Below are 22,434 nucleotides of genomic sequence, written 5' to 3' on the forward strand. Positions count from 1 at the left end.
ACCCGTTATGTCACTTCGAGCCCAAGCCCACCGTCATAAACCTTGAGCACAACTATTTCTTAGTTTTGTTACTTAAGTGTAGCTATAATAAAAGTCTGGATTAGAATATTGGGGTTTTCCTCAATATTCCAAAAGGGAGGCCCCGATGTCCTTTCATCTCCGACATATATATGTCGAGTTTACATTAGAATTAGGGTTAGGGGCGTGAAACGAATCTTCGTTTGGATTACACATTGTCGTTATGCAATAGAGAAGACATTGACTAGTGCAAATACGGTTATTATAGAATTGGACAAGTAACCGTGGTAATTAGATATTCGAGAAACTAATGACAATGATCCTAGGTTCAGTAACGAATCCGCGGTCAACGGGATGATAGATGTACGTGCTCACGAAATCTAACTCGGACGCGTAATATTCACTGATCGTAAGGTGTTACTCTATTCGTCGATGGGATCGCAAGAAAGAATAAGTTTCCGTCCCGATGATGCCACAGAGGAAAACTATAATGGGGTGTGTCTAAGGACACGAGATCATCGGATTCGTCGAGGAAAGCCTTCGTTCAGAAAGTAAGGGAAATTGACGTTGCTGCTAATTGGTCAATCTCCATATCGGTTAGGAAAAGATACTAGCCGCCCTCCAGGGAAAGTTGCTAGTGGGAGACACCGTTCGTTGAAAAATAGGTCTCCCCTATCTTCCCGTAGTTGGAACAAGGATTGTTTGTCTGTTTGAAGTCAACTAAATCTTAAGATTTATAACGGGCCCTCAGGCTAGCTGAACATGTACTGCGGAGACGCATCGACATCTGGCAATCATCCTACTCGAAGAATAGGGTCTGCGTGTGGCGAGCCACGAGACAGAACCCGTTGGAATGTTTACTGTCGCGTGCCGCCACAAATATTTCTTTTAAGGAGAGCTATAGAATTACTCCATACCTTTGTTAGACAAAGCGTTCATCCCGTGACCGCGGCTACGTTCGGCGACAGGCTGTCGCCTCGAGCCCAAGCTCATTATCACAAATCTCGAACAATACAATCAGATCGAATAACGACAATTGTTTAATTACGCCTATGATAGAATCTAGATTACGGTGTTAAGGAATTTTCCCGAAGTTCCAAAGGGAAGGCTCCGATGTTCTTTCATCTCCGACATATATATAGTATATATATATGTAAAATGAGATATAGCAGGTTCAAAAAGATTATTTCTAATAAAACAAAAGAATTTACCGAAACTGTTATCCAATTAACTTTACATTGCTGTATTGTACAGTTCATAGCGAAGCATCTTTCATTTTCGATAATTAAACGACACCTGTTCTTTCTGTTCCAGGCTTTGGCTTCGTCACGTTTCAAAGCGAGGACGTGGTCGACAAAGTCTGTGAGATCCATTTCCACGAAATCAACAACAAAATGGTGAGTTGCCTGGTAGGCCAGCAAAGCCTGTTTATCAAACGAAGAGGACACCCATTCTCGATCGTTTCTCTCCCTCTCCTACATCCCCACCACGTGACCGTAGAAGTGGTATCAAATGATATTTGCCTTCCGTTCTTCATCTACGGATACGGCGTCGAGCGGAATTAATTTTCCGTATAATTGAGAAGCATTGCCGTGCTTATTTGCATTTGACACGCACGCAGACGACACACACATGTCCGCACGCAACGACGACAACGGTTGAGCGTATGAATCTTACGCTGGAAGACGAAAAGCGGTTTCTCGAAAGCCTGTCATAGTAGAGATCACATAGGTCTCTCGGTAATAGACAGTTCTATTTGTCGTCTACTACCAGCGAAATCCCGCTGACGTGGATCAAGGATTTAGCCAGATGCCACTTCTCGTTATCCATAAATCCATACGGCCTAGACGATCCCCAATTTCGTCAATAACTCGGCAACACCATCGTCAGATGTTAGATCGGTATAAAACAGTCGTCTATTTGCACTGATAATATTAGAGCGATAGATCACGTTGATTAGCTGGTGCCGGATTACCCTTGATTACGGGCATCAAAACACATAATCAAACACACGTTCGTAACGAGGATATAACGAGGCTGAACAAATTATCGTAACTTCGTTTGTTACTTGAATAGAAGATCGAACGACTATCGTGGGAATTCGTGTTCCATATTCACCAAAGCACCTCTTTTACAGACGAATGAAATTACTAATAAAATTTCTATATCCAGCATATTCTAGTGTCCATAGCCTATCTTGTAGCTTTCCATTAAAATTTTCATTAAAACTTATTTGATTGTGGTCGATTGATTATTTAAAATTGACTTTTCCTCTTGTTATATCTGGAATGAACTCGCAAAAGTTCTTAATAAAATCTCTCTCGCCTGAAATATGGATTTAGACATAACTTTAGAAGGAAATCTTAATCCCTTACCTTAACAGAGATCATATTCTCATTATCAATATTGCAGACTACAGTTAATAAATAGAGAATCAGGTCCATGATACATGCATTGAACGAACGGTATAACAATTCTATCAAATAAAATCATAAGGCAAGGAATTAATCATCACGTCCTTTTCTCTTTTGCACGTGGAGAAATCCTCATGGACACTCCACTGCTGCTAATAATCGGCAACAGCAGAGTAGTGTCGGACTCTTACCGACTAAAACTCCACGATGACCATCCTACGCGTGTGACAGGAGTGCTCCAGGGACCTCTTACGAATTATCTTTCTGTTGCACCCCCTCCCGCGTCCTCCTGTTCGAGACAGTCCTAAAAATTCCCTGACTGTTGAATTTGGCACTAGGAGGGAGCATTGCCCCTAGCGCCATCCCCCCTTCTAGTCGCGGTCCATTGAGACGGCGATAAAGCGGCTCTAGGCCGCCTGACCGCCATCCCCCACCATCGCGTTATCCTACAAGGGTAATCATCACTTCCTGTAATTCTCGTAACCTCCGCTACTAATCTTCTAACGAAGCTTCACCCCAAAATCTTGGGATCCATCGTTCTCATCGGGTGCACGAGACACAACTAATATCGAATTTTTATGTTCAATTTGAAGGTCGAATGCAAGAAAGCACAGCCGAAGGAAGTGATGCTCCCAGCGAACCTGGCGAAGACGCGAGCGGCCAACAGAGGCGCATACGGTGAGTTGGTGATGGTCGCGACACCTACCCCCACCACCTATCGTTACGCGCCGTATCCCCTTCCGACGGCTGCTGCCGCGGCTGCACATGCAGCTGCAGCAGCGTCCGCTGGCACCCCACACCACCACTTGCTCACTCCGATAGTCGCTACCGCCGCACCAAACGCGGCCGCTACCTACCAATACGCTGCCGGTGCGACCGCACCTGCGGCGGCAGCCGCGGCCACTACCGCGGCCGTCTACGATGTCAAGAGGGCACTCGCTGCCGCGGCTGCGGCTGCAGCCGCGGCCTCCTACAGGCCTCATCCTGTCGCGGCCGCAGCAGCCTCTCGGGCCGCAACCCTCACTTATTCCATGAGCGATCTATTAGGCGTACAGGGCCTCGATATGGGTGCCGTCTACCATCCGATACCCACGATCGGACTATGACCGACAATACTCACGCCCCTTTCCAGGCCTCAGTAGGTTTCATCTTAAGGGGCAGAGTTTCTTCAGTCATACATTGGGCTTTTCCATGTTTTTGCATTCATTTTACTGTTGATTCCTCGATCGACGATTTGTTAGTGATGATTTCTAGTATAATTCCGTTTATATAAACTCCATGTGATTGAACGAAATTTTAGTTATATGTCCGATTAAATAAACATGTGTCAGTTAAATCTATTTATCGGAATTCTTATTATGTGGAAGAAAAATCGTAGATTATAGGAAGAATGAGTGGACTCTTTTTACATGAACCCCAACTGTATAAACTGTTAGTTGCCCGACAAGTTCATATAAATGGAGTTTTGCTGTTAATTAGTTGATCGATGGTTTGATTGGGTTGAGTTTGTAGTACTGGATTTAGGATGTTTGAGGTAGTAGAGGATTGTATATTTTTTGTACTGTTGTATGGAATGGGGGTTACGTGCCAAGGAATTAAGAGCGTACAAATTTGGAGGTGTAGCTATGCTTTTGTATCATGTTTCATGAGGATTTGAGCAGGTGTGATGGAATCGATTCATAGTTGGTCGGGTTCGTTCTGATTTGAATGACGTATTGGTATCCCGTTTGTACATGTGATCGTTACAATTGCGTTCTTTGTTCTAATCGATGTTTTGTTACCATTTTTGTATTTTTTTAAAATATCTTTTTCATATATGTAATTTTTTAACGGGATACCAAGTGCACTTTGCGGTACTTTGAAACATTCCTCTATTTAGGACTCATCGCCTTCTTTTTCGGGAAAGTATTAGCTTAAATAACCTTGCAGTTGATTTCCGACTTGGTATAGCAGCGAATCGAAGACATATCGAGAAGTGCAATATAACGTAGTCTAGACAAAATCATTCCTTTTTATTCCCGGGATTCGAGTGTGGGAATAAGCGAATTCTCGCGAGACTGCTCGAGAAGCTCAGTTCAGTAAAACTGTGATCGTAGTGAGAAAAGAAAAAAAATAAAGATTGAAAAAGTATAAAATAGTAGTGAATCATAAGTCTGTTTGGTAGAACTCGATTAATCGCGTATCTGGCATCGTTTTCTTCGTAGCCAAAGATTAGCGTAGATAGCAAATGGAATAAACCTGCATCGCAAAAGACTGGTAGTGATTTCGTAGTTGATTAGCAAGAGACAAGTAGTAGGACAATAAAAGGAAGTGTTCAAAATTTAGGCAAATTAGTCTGTTTCAACGAGCAGCGCTCGGTAGTAAGTTGATACATCGAACGTACTTCTTGCAGAAACCATTCCTCCTTCTCATAAATTTCTAAAATTAAAGATATAAATTTCAATGTAACTTACAGTAAATCTCATAGAAAAATATCTATTTAGGCAGTTGGAAAATTCTAAAGTAGTAGAAAAGACAATCAATCGCAAACGACCAACGTATTACGTGTTTCAAATGTACTTTAGTTAGACTATTGAATCTTGATTAGGAGAGGAGGAAAGGTCGCAAGTAAAAGGCAATCAGGTCACGATACCACACAGATATTTAGATACTTTTCGACGAACGAAAGAGATACAAATTCCTGCCTCGAACGACTCGCGTTCGCGACAACACGTCAATTGATTCGTAGATGTTAGATAATTTCGTAGCAAACTGGATCGAAGCTTTATGGTAGCGCTCGGTGTGTTCGCATGGTTGAACGACAATTCAATTCGAACAGACGATCGTGAAGGAATCGAGGATGGTGTCGGCAAAAAGGAAGAAAAGGAGATGAAATGAAAAATATGAAATCTTTGGAACTCGATCGAGGTCGAGGTTCTATGGCATTCTATTTTTCCATGAAAGTGAAGGTTGTTCGTTCGATTTCGAGAGCGAGGGCGCCCGTCGTCGAGATCGTAGATTGCTAGAATTTCATCGAAGCAGAAGGGAAAGAAAAAGGAAAGAAAAGAAAAGCGTAAAGAATGAGTAGGAAAAAAATGGAAAGAAACGCAAGAACACATTCCCAGGTAGCGGCACGCCGTATATTATTCCCAGAAGGAGGTGAATTTCTGATTTGCACGGGATGATATGTCGAGTGGTATAAATAAAGCCGTGAATCGTGAATGGTGAAGGCGGATAGCGCGTCGAGAGCGCGCGGCAAATGGTCGGCGATAAGCATTTCTCATTCGTCGCGCCTTTCAGAGTATTTTTCGCAATGAATTTCATGAAATTTCATAATGTCGAGAATATGAAGAAGTACGTACTCCAATACGGCGGTACACGTGTACGATAGAAGCAAAAGAAAGAAAAAAAGGATGAATAAGAAAAACAACGCGAGGTCACAGCTATCTATATGTATATAAATGCACACGCGAAACTATATACATATACATAGAATACTCGTGTGCATATAACATATATATAATTATATGAATATATATATATATACGATACGTACCTTGTGAAAAATAAAAAAAAAAAAAAATTACGATGAAAAGGAAAATGAAACGACAAAAAAAGTTGCAGAATTAATCCATTCTAGATAAATAGCAGATTATATACATATATTATATATTGTTTTGTATCTACGTATTTGGTAAAACGCCATATAGTATTTGATATTGATATTGATATATTTTGTGAGAGCCGCATTACAACCTTCTAGTTTTTGTAATAGACCTACAGATTATACATATCGGAGTATATTCTATATATATATCTCTCTATTTATACATATATATATATATCTAGGTAATTAGGTAAACATTTGTGTTGTTACAAACCTTAGCTACTTAATGAGACTTTTTTTAGGTGAAACTAGGTTTGAATTAGCTAGAACGAATATAATTTTTGACGAATTACTATACTATGTATACGTTCCTATCATTGAGACTACTAGTTAACTATAGCTTTTTGAGAAGTCACTATGATATCGATAGTTTAGAAATATATTCTAGGTATTTCTTCGTGGAAGATCCGTTTAGTGATCTCTTTCGTATCTATCCTCGTCTCCCTTTTAATCCTGTATCGGAAAATATAAAAGATATCATCAAAAAGAATATCTAAAAGAAAACACGAAGAAAAAAGAACAATGAAAAGAAATGAGAAACAGCCACAGTGTCTTCCACGAAGAATGCATATTATCAGCGGCTTCAAAGAGACCTATTACAATGTACCTATTACTTAACAAGCTACGTTACATAGTATGTTTATATTACGTTACACGTAATATTATACCTCTCTATAGGATATATACTAAATATATATCGTGCGTATACCCGTCTACACCTATACCTTACAACCCCCTCCCCCCGCCCGCACCCCCACTCCTCTATTACCCACTTTACTCGTTACATAGTATTTAACTCTTCTAAGCTATATAGCATCATTTACCTTAATAATAATGCGTGAGACGTGTGTCCTAGAAAGTACGTACTTTGCCCGAGAGGCTCAACAGTGTCAGTTTCGTAAGTAGACCAGATCTTAACATGCGGATTATCTTTCTGTTCACACCTTTGTAATGCTTTGTTGGGCCAGATTTTGATTTGTTACACGGGGAACGTAGCGTTGCGCCTTTTGTCTAGACAGAGAACCCAATTAGAAAAATATGCGTTTTCCTTCCCCGTAAACGTTTATGGCCGCGCACTACGCAAGTACGAACGAGATTAAAAATTAAATAAAAAGAAACTAAAAAAAAGAAACAGAATAGAGAAGAAAATGATATCAAAAAGAAAGAAAAGAAAGAAATGAATGTTTGCGTTCCTCTACAAATAATGTTTCTTGCAACACTCTGTATTTATATGTATGTGTCTCTCTTTCTCCCTCTTTCTCTTGGGAAACATCCAGCATCGAGAAAGGATCAAAGAAATAACTATAAAATTCGGAATGAGTAACTCAATGGGATTCCATGTTGCCAAAGCTATCGATGTGACGTAAATGTTAATTGACCGGCAACTCGATCGTAAAACTCGACCGGAATGAGCTTTATACGCTCCTCGAAACTGTAAGAGACTATTAATGTTAATGCCGTACGTAAACGTCTGTTCTACGTGAAATCGATTTGTTGCATCTGAGAAAGTACACGTACATTATATAATTATTATATTACTACATAAACATATATAGTACATACGAAGTCGCTGCGATTGTCAAGTATAATACAAAAATAAAATGCGCGTTGCAATATGCACATTACAAATATTTATATAAATTAAAAAATATATATACATAAATATTATATATACACGTACATGTCTAATATTCGAGTCCATTTACGTACTACACGTGAATCGATCTTCTCTATCTATATGAGAGTAAAATGAATGGTATTTAAATAAACACGAGATAATGTTGGAAGTATATGCAAAGATTTTCATTATTGTTCAAACGAATTTTCAAAACAGAGCAATACAAAAGAAAGAAACAAAAAAAAGATAAAATGAAATAAGAAAGCACATAAAAAAATATCAAAGAAAGAAAAGAAACAAAAACGATGTCACACTGAAATTATATAGAATTGTGTTGCGTGCTTGATGTAATCAAAACCAGCCCGGTAGAGAGACTTTAGGTACGAAATCACTAATACTATTAATATGTATCAGTGTATCTTTTAATGGCTAGAATAAATGCTCTTATACTTTTCCATCTGCGTATATTGTGAGAGCAGCGTCAATATGAACACTAGAATAGTGAAACAGTAGTGTAGTATTGTGGTCGGTGTTTTTTTCAATATTGTATCGTCGATCTAAGTGTGGTAGTGGCGTCGATAATGTGTCACGTGCTTTTTACGAACGAAGCATCGACAATTAAAAATTCCGAATTATGCTTTTATTAAAATTCAAAATTTTCTTGCATCCAATATTTTTCGTTCCAATTGCCATTTGTAATTCCGAGAGTTTATAAATTTATTTAAATGTTATGCCTTCCTCGCGATCGCACGACACATTATCTGCCCTTAGTCAATATCTAATAAGCTACATAGTCAGCCTAGCAAATATTACTTAACGGTAAATGATTAACCAATACCTTGAAGGCTACAATAACCATAGATCATAGGAGGGTTTATTTTGTGGTAGAATTGAAAACACCTCGGCCGCGCGTAGTTACTAGTACCTTGTCACAGAATTTAGTCGATGCGCTATATAGTCGATGCGATATACATATTATAAATAGTCAGAATCTTAGTTGTGTGGTCTTTTCAATTAGTATCAAATTATGAAATTTCATGGATGCCTTTCTTTCTCTCTTTCTATATACTTCTATATACTCTTTTTCTATAAACTTCTTTGTTATATCTCCTACTCTCTGTCTAACCTAGAACGCTTTTAATCCGACTTCTTCTTTCAATCTGTTTTATTTTCTAATTTTTGTTCAGTTTTCTTATCTTTACTTTTAACCCTTCTCTCATTGTTTGAAACCTAGTCATCCGTTACACTCGAACCGTCTATACCGACGAATTTCTGCAACGCTTTGCTTTATACTTAACTTGTCTCCATGTACATATTTTAATTGTCTACGCATTACCTTCGCCTGCACGAAGAAAAATATTGCACAACAGAATCATCAGTTAGACACTCGTAAATTAAAATTCACGATAGTCCTCATAGTCGCGCGTACTCACCTTCGGATATCCGATCGACAATTTTATTTTTTTAGGCTTCATTCGATCGCTCAGTACTTTTCTTCGTGCTTAGTTGCAGAAATTTCTATATTGGGACTTACGATTTACTATTTGCACTAACTAATCGAAGCAATTGAAATGAGTAAATGAAGGGAAAAGAATGATAAAATGAAGAGACAAATTTTTCTATCCGATTCTGATCAATCTCGTCACGGTATTAATGTGATCTGTTTTTCCTTGTAGATTTTATGTGGTCCCTGGGAGCATTACCTGATGGTGAGTATTGAAATATGCACGAACACGTACAACAAAACGACTCCAATGTCCAATGACATGCCTACCGTTCCGTAACAACGTTCAATCACGTTTGACGTAAGACCATCGTTGTAATATTCACACGTCGATCAATCACGAAAGCGAAACAAAATTCTATATGCTACTTGCCACAAGTTTTCTCGTCCTAAGTCTCATACATGATTCACCCACGGTGCACGGATAAAATCGTGCAACCGTTCCACTTTGTGTGTCTCCGTAAATTTTTGCCTTTGTGAAAATACACTAGTTCATTAACGTAATTATTCGGTTAATGCGTACCTGGTTACTGGCATCGTTCGATATTGCATCGGAGAAACGCGTTTGCCGTGTCAGAAATACGATACATTAATTTCATCCGAATTAAATCGAAATGTGAAAAACGAACTCGAGAGTATCTTTCTTCGTGGAAATTGTTTGACCAGTATAATTTTATAGTTTTCAATCGAAAATGTTCTGTAGAGTAACACGGTACGTACTTGGGAAATGTTTTATCTAATATATTTTACAGAAGGGAGCATGTAGATCGTAGTTGTTAGAGGACATATTTGTATATTAGATAGACATAACTTATTAAATCACACTTTTCAATCTATATACTGTAATGTAACAATTATTAGAAGTTTCTAATGATATACAGTACGTTATAAATACCTTGGTAGTATGGTTACCTAATGTCAAGATATCTTTTCATAGTTAAATATTCATTTGTACTCTCGATACAAAATAAACATATCACAGTAGTCTAGTTAAATAAACAATTGTTCGCACTTATAAGACATTTACTTGCATAAATAAAATAGTAATTTTCATGTGCTGATTTGGCAATCTATTGATGTTAAATTGAATAAGAAAAAGCCTACTATCACAGGAAGGGACATAATAGGTAACAATGTTACGATAGCGCTAACTTAAAGGACAACAAATAAAACTATGTGCAATGCTTTTCTTAAAATAATTCAAACTGACCAGCTTTAAAATTAGAGTTCCATAATTTCTACTAATCCACCACAAGCTTCGCTGACAATCAGAAGAGATCGGAAAAAACGACGTATCCCGCTTTAGCAACAAACACACGCATTCACACGCATCGTTACGATTCGACACGAAATATTCAACACGCTCCATAACCCTCCTCCATACGTTCCTGAAAAGCTTCCGAGCTCAGGTAACCAAGCACAGGGAAGAAAAGCTGACAGATTCTTTTGCTCTGTTCACAGGTTTCCCAGCGGCGGCGTACGCGGCATACGCGGCAAGCCGCGGCTATTCTGGGTACCCTAGTTTCGGACTGCCCTACCCGACAGGTAACCACCTTAGCCTTAACCACCTTAACCACCATAATGCGGCCCACATCGCGCCCTTGAATCTGAACTTGAACCTAATACAGGCGCAGCCTGCCCCCCACCATAATCCGCCTACCCCTACACCGCTCTTTTACCATCCCAATTTGGACCTCTACAACGCCATGCCTCTGTGAACTAACTAATTATATGTGTCTAATAATAATCTCGACATCGAGCTATGCGCACATATCTCTAATCAAAAGACAAACTCACTTCCATTGCTACACCATTTTACTAACTGTGCTCTCGCTGTCGCTACTCGTTGCCCTGCTCGTCGTCGTCGTCGTCGTCGTCACCGTCGTCACCGTCGTCACCGTCGTCAATGTCTTTGTCGTCGATTTAACACGAGAATCAGGCGGGTTACCAGTGGATGTCGGGAAATCAAGATGAGCTAATCGTCAGAAATTAAGCTCGGCTTGAAGGAGCGGGCAAGTAGCAGATCTCGTGCGCACAAGAATGTTGAGAGATTGTGGAGCTTTTGTTACAGGACCGTCGGCCTCTTGCCGAAATTCTCATCCGAGAACAATGGCTCCTTAAGCACTCGAGATTGAGTTTGATTCGAAGCTTGACAATTTCGAATAATCGACTAATTTCTAAGCGGATTTCAAAGTGCTTCTTTGAAGTGGTCCTTCGAAGTGATCCTTCGAAGTGGCCTCCATCGCGAGTTCGAATTCTCGACGATGCGCGAAAAGATGTTCGTGAAAACATAATCGATTCCTCTATTAAAGAGGGCGAAGCGTGCATCGTCAATTCTGCTCGCGTTTTACGCAGAATCCTTTCCCGACCAGGCAGGTTGTGTTTATGAGACACGGAAGCTATTGGAAATCCATTTCCGCGGCAGAGTTCCGCTTTCGACGACAGGACACTCGGGAAAATAAGTGATCTAATGTTACGTCACAGACCGACGTTCTATCGAGAACGGTACGGTTGTGCGCTGTACGTCCAACGCGAAGGACGTTGTATATTATTCAGCAACGTTTGCTCGGGTTCCGACGATCCTCAACTTCCGGGCCGAAGTTTCGACCGCCGGAGCACCGACAGTCGGTCTCACTCGATACGAAAGGAGTGGTGAACGTTGTACAAAATTGCTATAAATTATCGTATCGATATTATGTTGTCGAGGTTAAGATTTAAGATAGAAATAAGGAGGTGCCGATTCTCTTCGGCCAATTTTCTACCTCGTTCCGTGTTTACCCGAAAAAGATTTTAAGAACAGTCGATTCATCTTGTGACGATTTATCTGTTTAATTTTTACTTATAATACATATCTATTTGTTAAAATTTCAGACATTCAGCTATAATTCATGCCAAATAACAATTATATCTTGACATTTTTTAAAAATTGCAGATAGCTTCTTCAGAGATAAGACGATATACTGATATTTTATTATATTCCATATCGTCCCGCAAGAACCTAACTGCAATGCTGACAGAACTTTAAAGTATAATTCGTAAAGTAAAGTAAAGTAAAGTATAGTTCGTGATTGGTTGGTTTATATAACAAATTTTGTGTGTGTATAAAAACCTAAAGCCTTTTGCTTGGAAATTTGAAATAGAAGAATCGCGTATATCGAATATGTTTATTCAGCATAGATACATAATCAGTATACGTCTCAAATTTGTTTTTATTTTTAGTGTTCCGCAAAATATATTTTTAAGCTCGCATGAATCAAAGTGAAAGATATTTACATTTTAAAAATATTGTTATTCTCCAATCAAATTGTATTGCAAGTTACAAACGTAACAAATCGTATTCGCGTTCTTGATGCTCGTCCGGAGAAATACGCATACACAAAGTCTCGCGATAAAAATGCAGATCGAAAAGAAGAAGAATCCAGCGAACTAGGACAAGATAATGAGAGGCTGATGTATGGGAAAAGTTACGTCGTTAAACAAACTCTGTGTTTCTTACCTCCTGCATTCGATAGCATCTTGCGTGCCTTCGACTGTCAATAACAAACTGCTCTCCTAGTACGAAATTTTCTTTCAAAGCATCGAGGCTTTACGATCCTCGAAACGCTTTAAAATTGCTTCTGCTAATCGATTAATCAATTTCAATTACGTTCTCCATCTCCCTTCCTCTCTCTCTCTCTCTCTCTCTCTCTCTCGCTCTCTTTCTCTCGGTATAGATCGTTAAAGCGTACATCGAATCGGATCGATCAGTGTAGACGAATGAGGCAAACAACCAACGAGCAAAATGAAAATTTCAACGAATGAGTTAAAGGAACGGCCACGATACGAATACCCTCTGCTACTAAATAAATTTTCGATCGCTGCATAGGGTAAACTTATTTATTACGCGATACGATTCCACTGGAAATCGTTCCTGCGAGTAGCGTATGCACACGAACCTTCGTACGATCTCATACGAGACACGAAGTCGTCGGATTTCAATTCCAACGAATACGTATACAATTCCGATAATATATTTAAATCGACTGACTATCGAATCGATTGTAATTTAAGATTAATCGTGCGGTCGCGGAACGGGGTAAAATGTCATTGTTAATATTAGGTAGGGGTAAAGGGAGCGTATCGATTACAAACGATATGCGAGTGAACCGCATCGCGGTTAACCCTGTACGCATAGATATACACAAACGCAGGCTAGAGCAATTAATAGGAAACGTTTGGAAAATGAACGCGTCCATAGGTGGGTATCGACTGATCTAAATCGAACCGGTTGATTGGAGGTAGCTGCGGGCAAAGTTTTCGAGGTCAAGCGCCCTTCATGTTGAATTCAAACTCGAAATGAAAATCCGCAGGCCCACGTTCAGCAAATGAAGAAGCCCAAAATGAAGATTCGACCGTGTCGCTTCTCATAACCAGGGCACTCCATCAGACAAAATTTCGTGCCGGAGCCGGGAATTATACGTTTACTACTCGCTTCGATCGGCTCGCGAGATGCGAAAACGACCCTCGAGAATTTAATGTGGTCATCGACGATTCCCATCGATTTGTTACTTCGTTTTATACTTTCCGTTCTATCCGTTCCACCGATTTTTATTTGTTCGTTAATTATTTCCCTCCGTATTTTTGCAGTCTCGTTATCGTATTGGTTATTTTTAGATAATCGATATGGATATCGATAGCGTTTGTTAAACTCTACTGCGTTGCGTCGAAACGACCGTTCGAGAGATAACTATGTCTGTGTGTAACGGAACCACGTGAAAACAGAGAAATACAGTACAGTAATCACGCCTCCTATGGTGAGCTTTCGCAGACGTAACGCTAGTTCCGAAGAAGCTTCTTTCGGTCCCCGTAACTACTGCACCCCTGCCCTCTGTCCGCCGCTCGACCGTTGCTCTTACACGTCTTACTAGCCCATTTGTTCCCTTCTCTTTTGTCCATTTTTGGCCATTTGTCTGCTACACTCGTCTTTCTCCGCGAACTTTCTCTCTTTCTCTGTTTGATCTTTTCTCAGCGTTCCTTCGTGCGAGCTCCTCGAAGAGGAAATTTCGAGGCGAAAGTTTTCAACTTCTTCCTCCCTGCACTTTGTATTTCCTTCCTCCTCCCGGTTTGAACTTGTGATACCACCCCCTTATGTGAGGCATGACACGAAAATAGCGAAGCAATAACATATAACGCCAATAAAAGCGGACAAACTGCGACAGGTGTCCCATGCACGTCGACCGGACATAAATTAGCTGCAAGGAAACAGACGTAAACGCTGCTGTGTGAAAAAAGAACATTGTGTGTATATCCACGAAAACAATTTGTATATATTACGCGACGTATAACGTAAACGGTTTCGAATATCGCGCTTTTTTCGCCGTTGATCTAATCGCCGTGATATATATATTTTATTATTTTTTCCCTTCGAAGTACATCGATCCTAAGAATAATTCACGTGGACGAGCAGAAAGAGAACTCATAAATAATGCATAATGTTTTTCGGACGTTGGTTCATCCCTCGAAACGAACATCCCTTCCTCGTGCGTCCTCTTTTTCTTCGATTCCCTCCGCCATTTCAAAAAAAGAAACCGGCATATTTTTACTTTCCTCCAGAGACCATACGTCCCGATGTTCCCTGGAATCGTTTCCAATTTCTCTCACCGTCCGCTATTTAACGCATTTGAATAACCTCCAGTCCGGGAAGTGGAGCGGTTGCACGACCGCAAACGCTCCCTCCTCTTACTTCCTTTTTTTCTGTACTTTCTTTCGTACTTTTGCGTATGGTTCACGAGGCATGGCGGTAGAAGGAAGAAAAAGAAATTGTGAGTAACGACCACCAATGATTGATCACTGCGAATGAAAACCCCTCCGCCTTAAAGTCGTCCGTATACTCCCAATGTCCGAAAAACATTCGTCGGTGAAGCCACCCTCTCTCTCTCTTTCTCTCTTCGAATACGAAAGAGGGGTGGCCGATATGCGACCGGTGCGCGAAAATGAATTTCCTCCTTGTTGAAAAGATATTTTCCGAGAGATATCGAACTCACGCGTCGGAATTTGCAACCGAGAGAAATTCTCGTTCGACCGTGGGCGGCAGTTAGATTCGCATTAGACACTGCCTAATGAAGGAATACGTGTGTATATATATATCGATAGATTTCTCTTAGATGGTTGAAGAGGTGGTGGTGTTAGAGTGATTTCACGTGAAATCGCTCGCGACGGAACCTGCTCGTTTGTTCGCCGAGTCGATCCATCAAGAGAGATTAAAAGATTTCCTCGTGCCTGGGATAGCTCTTTGTTTCAGGGAGAAATTGTAATGTGACGGGATATCGGACGGTGGACTGGTTCACGGTGCTAATGTTTTTTGATATACGAATACTTTCATTTTGTTGATTACATGTTTGGTTACATTTAGTTAAATCGTGTCAAATACATGTTTGATGATAACGTACATAGCCATGTTGAATAATATCGTACATTGTCATGAAACTGACATGACGATACATTTAACAACGAAATAATTAACGGGTGTAATACGAATTCCAAAATCAATTTTACAATGTCTGTTTTATTAAACTTTCATATTGTTTTCAGTTTGGGCTGCAGAAAATTAAGTTACTCATAACCAATTTTTAATAAGAAATTTTGATATTTTGCAACAAGAAAATCATAAATTCTACTCACATAATCACTTTGACCACAGAAACGCTTGAATGTTGTACACGCCAGACCAATAACTACCATTACCTTTGTGAACGTTCGAAACTTTGGCTAATGCAGTGACGCGGGAATAATTTTCCACGACCAGCTACTAGAAACTATTACCTTCCTCCGACGGCTTGATACGTTAAGAGAAGTTGCTGCATTCGTGATCGAATCCGACCAACTAAATAAGCAAGCACATGGGGCACCGTGCTCGCAGTTTCTCCGTAACGACGTGCCAGTCGCGTCTAGTTTTGTCACTTTGTGGTGTACTGCATGCCAACTGTCGAGAAATTCCTTGACAACTTGTCCATTGACCAAAGAATCAGAACGTATGCGATGTTGTGATCGTTTCTAACCTAAACGCATCGGAGAGAAAGGGAGGAAGACTGTTGTTGAGAGGAAAGACTGTTATTGCGCGCAAGAGAAAGAAAGATTTGACTTACAAAATAGATTTTTTTTTAAAGAAAACTAAAACTTGCGACCACCCAGTGCGACTACGGGACTCAGAGGGGGTTGGTGGTACTTTCAGGTGCCTTGGGACTACCGCCCTTATCAGCCGGAGACACATCGCTACACAGCCTCTCCACAGAGTACAGAATCATTCCCGAACAATAAGCGGACCGATGCAAAAGGTCGTGGAACGTATGCGAGAGCGTGTGTACTACGAGAATCATTAGGGGAAATGTGTAGATCGGGATCGAGGGATGCGTGTTGTGTAACCGTAATGTGATTATTTAGCAATAACAAGATGCGTGAAAGGAGAGGGGGGAAATAAAGCAAAGGGTTGCGTATACATTACTCTAACAGCATTTTTTGCTTCTAGTCGAGATTACATATTACATATGCGTAGTAACACCGATTAGATCGTGTGAAAAGAAAGAGAGGCTTGCGAAAGGTGAGCTGCTAAAGTGCTTAGTTTTTCGTTCACGTCGAGACAAAATCCAGCTCTTTTTTGCAGTTCTTCTTATAATGCGTCTATCCCTCCGACTAATAACGGTTTCATCGAGCTTTCTCGTAGGATTGGTACTAGACAGACGTAACGACGACTTTTCCGAATATAATCGTGATAACGAGTTTCCTTCTCTCTTTTCTTCTTTGCATTTCTGAGGCAGAGGAAGTTTAGTACGTGAATCTATCATCTCGCGACTTCGACGAACTTTAGCATGAGATTTCTTATAAGACGCAAAAATAAATCAGCACACCTTTTATGTGCTTCTTTCCTCTTTTCTCTGCTCCCTTCCTTTTCGTCTCTAGCTTTCTTTATCGTCTATTCTAAATTCTCAGAGTTATCCTTTTTTCTTCCTTTCTTCCTTATACGTTTTCCTTGGTTTTCCTGCAATGCGAAAAAGTCTGAATATAGAGTAATTTCGAAAGTATACGCAGTGGATACGTAATGGATACGCAATGTCGTCGGTAAATTGTACACTGATTGTAAACTTTTGTTATCTTATTTATTGTTTGGATTATACGCATAACGTTGAGAATACAATTGTTCTTTCAAAGATTCACATGTTTTCTTTTCTATATATTTTTGTCTGTTATTTTTATCTAAACGAATTTACGAGCAATGAAATTCATTAGCGAAGTTGTATTGTTATTTAACTTGAACTTTCCGAAGGTGAGGATTCTATTTTTATTTCTTAGTAACCACGATATTTTAATTTTATTAGTATAATTTCAAATATGGTTAATGAATGGTCATTGTATATTTGTTCTAAGTAAATATTCATTGTACGGTGCAATGCGAAAAGTCGTCAGGAGTTGATTAAATTTGGAGTAAATCGGTTTCAATTTTGAACACGTATTAACCTAATTCTTATAATCTTCGCGCTAATTGAAATTTCCGTTTTCAGTGGGTACCAGCAAATTAATGGTTGTTGCGATTCGTTAAATAAACGAGATATAGAACGTTAAGCGGCGAAATGTTGCATAGCGCTACTTATCAGTATCCCACCCTATCACTTTTCAAACATTCAACATTTTTAAACATCATACTTAAAATTATACGCGGCCTTTTCACCAACCAACTATAGCAGATTGTCTTTCTTCCAAAATAGTATCTCTTGATTTATAACTAATTTCTTCGCCTTTCATATATTTTCGAACTCCAGAGAATTAATTTTCCAAGAACCATGGGTAAATTTTATTAATTTCGTGTCGAATTCAGTGCAAAATTTACGCAACTTTTTCTAACATAAAATATATTTGCGATGGTTTTCCGTTTGTACATCAAGAAAATTTATTACCACAATATCTCTCTATTGGCAAAGTTATTTTTAAAAGGCTGCTATAAACTAGTTCGGAATTTCTTTAATTATTTATCGCGATTGTAAAGCTTTTTAGTCTGTTAAGGTTTCTGATTTTGGTATACTGGGTGTAAAAGATATAACGCGGTCGTAAAACCTGTCAAGGGCTAAACTTTATACGTTTCGAGGGTTGAAATGCTTAATAATTTGACATATTTTATGAGTATAAGGATTTCCACTCCAGAACTGTTGTACATTAATGAATGTAGTTCCTTAGTACTTTAATCCCTCGTATTCATTCTATATTAATTATACAAGGTAAATGCTCATACTCATATTTTCTTTATATCAACAAAAGCTACTTCAAATTATATATCAAACATGTCAATTTCCAACTACGTTATGTCATCTCTACCTAATATACCAAAGTACATATATCTCATTTTTCACCGTGATAAACACGAATATGTCATAAACAACAGTTTGCTATGGAAACCAATTATTTTATGAAACATCAATTTTACCCATCCAAAATCTACGTATCAAACACGCCACTATCCTCTTAGTCACCATCTTCCTCATACAGAAGATCGAAATATAAATCAATTACAAATTTTCACCCTGTCCACCCCCGATACACTTCCATCAGACATTCTTCGCGACGTAATAAGTGCTCCATCCAAATTGACACCTGCACGCGCGCATTATTTACAACATAGCAGACCGATATCGCGCAGCAGTCGTTCACACGATCGATGAGGTTTCTCCGAGAACACTCTTTCAACCCGGCGATATTTCTCTGGCAGTTCGATGCACGATCGGTGTACGCGTGCACACACGGTGTATACACACGTGTGTGCGTACACGCATACGTCGTATCGAAGTCCCGTCCTTTCATTGGGAGTCTGGCTGTGCAACCGTGACGGGGCAACGACGAAGCAACCAGGGGGTTGAGGGTTGCACAGTAGGAGAGGTGCACCGTCGTATTTCACAGTCATTACCGTAACGTGTTACCGTGCGCGCTCGTTGCGCCACGCAATAAATCGTTGGTTACCGTTACCATGGACGGCGCGCAAGGAGGGAACGGGTGTTCGAGGGGTGGCCGCGGGTTATTGTGGCGTCCTAAACCCCCACTGCTCGTATTAGCCCTCGAGCAAACGATGCGACGCGGTCTGTTCGTAACAGTCGTAACCTCTTTTTCCTCTCTTTCTCCTATTCTTATCTAAAACCGTTCGTTTAGAAATCGAGCCTCGATTCCCAGCGATCTTTCGGAGAAGATTGACTCAAGATGTAATTCGTACCTGCGTTTCGACGCAACGCTTGTGTCTTTATATTCTCTTCTTTTTTTAACACAGAGGTCACAAATGAAGAACATGATAAATTGTATTTTTAATTTTTTTATCGTAGAACCATTTTAAAATTCAACACATTGTCAACCAATTTCATGTCAAAACGTATTTTCTCATATCATTTTGGGATTAAATATGCGTCCTCTATCACGTTTGAACGTTTAAAATGTGTTGATAACATCAGTTGCGCAGACTAATTAATTAAATTTCTTAATCGTTTAGTCTTAAATTAATAAAAAAGAGCATACAACAATCAAAAAAATCAATAAAAGTAGGAAGATTCTTTATTTATTATATTTATCATTCACCTCTATCCAAGAAGATGTTCTTCTTTACAATCACAATATACGCAATTTCAATCGAGTGTTATTTTTTCCCGGAGAATGCGAAGAGTCGAATCAATACCTCCCCTGAAAAATAAATCTGTCCTGATCGGAGCATCGTGTTGACATAAAACTAACCTACGATCTTTGCCAACGTTCCCTGTTATATAATACACATTCTTGCGAGAGGGGTAAAGTCTCGCGAATCCAGTCCGCTTCTCAATTCTTCCCGCCACGTCGCACTTTCTATCGTATCGTGCGCTTCTAAAGGGTTGTACGCCCTTGTACCATACACACGAATACGCATGTACACACTGACGCGCCAGACACCGTTGTACATATTGCGCAACGTAGCTCTCAGCTGCGCTCGAAGCGTTCGAACCGGAGAAGGGCTGGGGTTCGAGCTAAGAATCCCAAGTATCCGAAGCTTACACGCGACACCTGCCGGTCTGTGGATTTCGCGGCGTCGTCGTAGCGCGCGTGCACGCGAGCGCGCATACACATATCGGCTCGTCTGCTCGTTTGGGAGGACGAACGGAATCTCATCTTCGTACGTGTTCGATACAAATACGTTTGGGATAGCAGGAATATACGGGAGCAGTCGGAAAGCGGTCGGAAAGCGGTCGTGATCGCGTGCTATATACGACTATGCATGTCGTTCGCGCGACGTGAGCCGCTTTTGGACCAAGCGTGTACATACGCGCGTTTATACGGTTACATATGGACGGGTAGGTACGTGGGTGGGTGCAGTGGGTTCTCCGCGAAACGTGCGAAATTGACAGAATCTGACCGTATAGAATTTTGTCCTCCTTTTTTTTTTTAATCGACACTTGTTTAAATATCGAATGAATAGATTAAATTGCCGTAATTTTCATATCGAAATAATCGTTAACGCATTGACCATTGTGGAGGTTGCTAGAACTTTTGCTTTGACCGACATTAGGAAGTGATCACGTGAATGATACTAATGATCGACAACGAAATTAATTAAAAATATTAAAATATTCAGATTATCATATTGAGATATACAGCACTAATATGACATCATGATCCGACAGTCGACCCGTTAAAGAAGGGTTAGTTAATGGTTAAAACCAATCGTAGTTGTTTGTAGAATGCATCGAACTGTAGATAGAATTACTAGGGAATGTACGAGTACGGTCAGCAATAACTTAACGATACGCTGGTGTTTGCTATCCATACACACATCCACGTATGTGCTCGTGGAAATATACATACTTATATATATATATATATATATATATATATATATATATACTTACTTATATATATATACTTATATATATACTTATATATATATACTTATATATATACTTATATATATATACTTATATATACATATATATATACTTATATATATATATATATATATATATATATATATATATATATATATAGAAAGGAATAAATTATATATACACAATTCATATAAATAAGAAGAAGAATTATATACATATAAATATATGTATATATATATAAATATACAAAGGGAACTATGTAAATTAATGTTGTTCATATTTGTTGATGTACGGACCGTATATAGATTGCCAATCGAACATTACTCACTTGTACAATGACGAACAAACCATTGATCGATACATTCAATATGCTACTGTAATACGTGTGGCGGCGTTATTCGTCGGATCGGCCTCTTTAAGCTCATACCTTTTCTTACGAAGGACATGATCGCTGATATTCTCTTTCGCTATATATTTTTGCGGCGCGTTTGGTTCTATCTTGTTTCATTTCCTGTTTGATATTGTACGGTATTTCGTGTTAGCTTTATTATTATTCATCGTTGTCGCAAACAACGCGATATTGCGACACTTCTAATTACAAGGAACGATTTGACTGACAAGCCAGATTTTGTTCGTTCGCGATTGGCTCGCCTCATGTTTTCAAAGGAACAAAACAATCGTATTGTCTGACTAAAAAACTCTTTTTTCAGTTCTATCAGTATTTTTTAAAAGAGATCCATACCATTACAATTGATGAGAACGTGACTGGTCGATGTTTGAAATTTCTTCATTTACACTTGATCTTTTTTGTTACAATTAAACGTTTGATCATTGCATCGGAGCATCGAACGTACGTACACCTTTTGTAAGGAAGTACCTTTCCGTTAGCTAAATACAGCCAATTTATTGTCTACGTGTTTCGCGCTCATCCTGCAGAGAAATAATATATCCGCTATTGAAAAAAAATCCTGTTTGAGTTTGAACACTTTCATGCATCGATGAGTCACGATTTTTCTACCCAGCAGAGGAACAGTGTTGGGAAAGCGTTGGCGTGAAGCTGTCATCGGAACAAGCGCGATTTTGCCGCGAGCTTGTTTGCTGAATATTTTTTCACGATGAGAGCTGAACGAAAAAATCGCAGCTACCCTTCCCCAACTCTGAGCAACAACGAACCACCGAGCCTCTTAATTGCTCTGGTATCCGCTAAAAAAAACTCGTATACCGAAATAACCGTGATCGGAAATGAACAGAAAGAAATAAAAACAGAAAAAAAGAATTATATAATGTAAATATGTATACACCCTATTCTCACGTGAATCTCTTGACCGGAAGTTACGAAAATGTTCACAGACGCATGGCTGGCAAACTCTGTGGTC

General features: G+C 39.4%; 1 protein-coding gene across 5 annotated transcripts in view; it reads left to right on the plus strand.

Moving 5' to 3' along the window:
• The window catches only part of Rbp6 (RNA-binding protein 6), a 766,744-nt gene that overhangs the window by 711,173 nt on the left and 33,137 nt on the right, over nucleotides 1-22,434 (plus strand). For all 5 annotated transcript variants that reach the window (XM_069115475.1, XM_069115474.1, XM_069115476.1 and 2 more), the window contains 4 exons: nucleotides 1,333-1,415; nucleotides 3,026-3,110; nucleotides 9,373-9,405; nucleotides 10,662-10,745. In XM_069115475.1, coding sequence (XP_068971576.1) covers nucleotides 1,333-1,415; nucleotides 3,026-3,110; nucleotides 9,373-9,405; nucleotides 10,662-10,745 — 285 coding nt within the window. The remainder of the gene's footprint in view (nucleotides 1-1,332; nucleotides 1,416-3,025; nucleotides 3,111-9,372; nucleotides 9,406-10,661; nucleotides 10,746-22,434) is intronic.

This window comes from Bombus flavifrons, chromosome 6 (genome assembly GCF_040668555.2).
Source record: "Bombus flavifrons isolate JBK064 chromosome 6, iyBomFlav1_principal, whole genome shotgun sequence".
NCBI classification, from domain to species: domain Eukaryota; kingdom Metazoa; phylum Arthropoda; class Insecta; order Hymenoptera; family Apidae; genus Bombus; species Bombus flavifrons.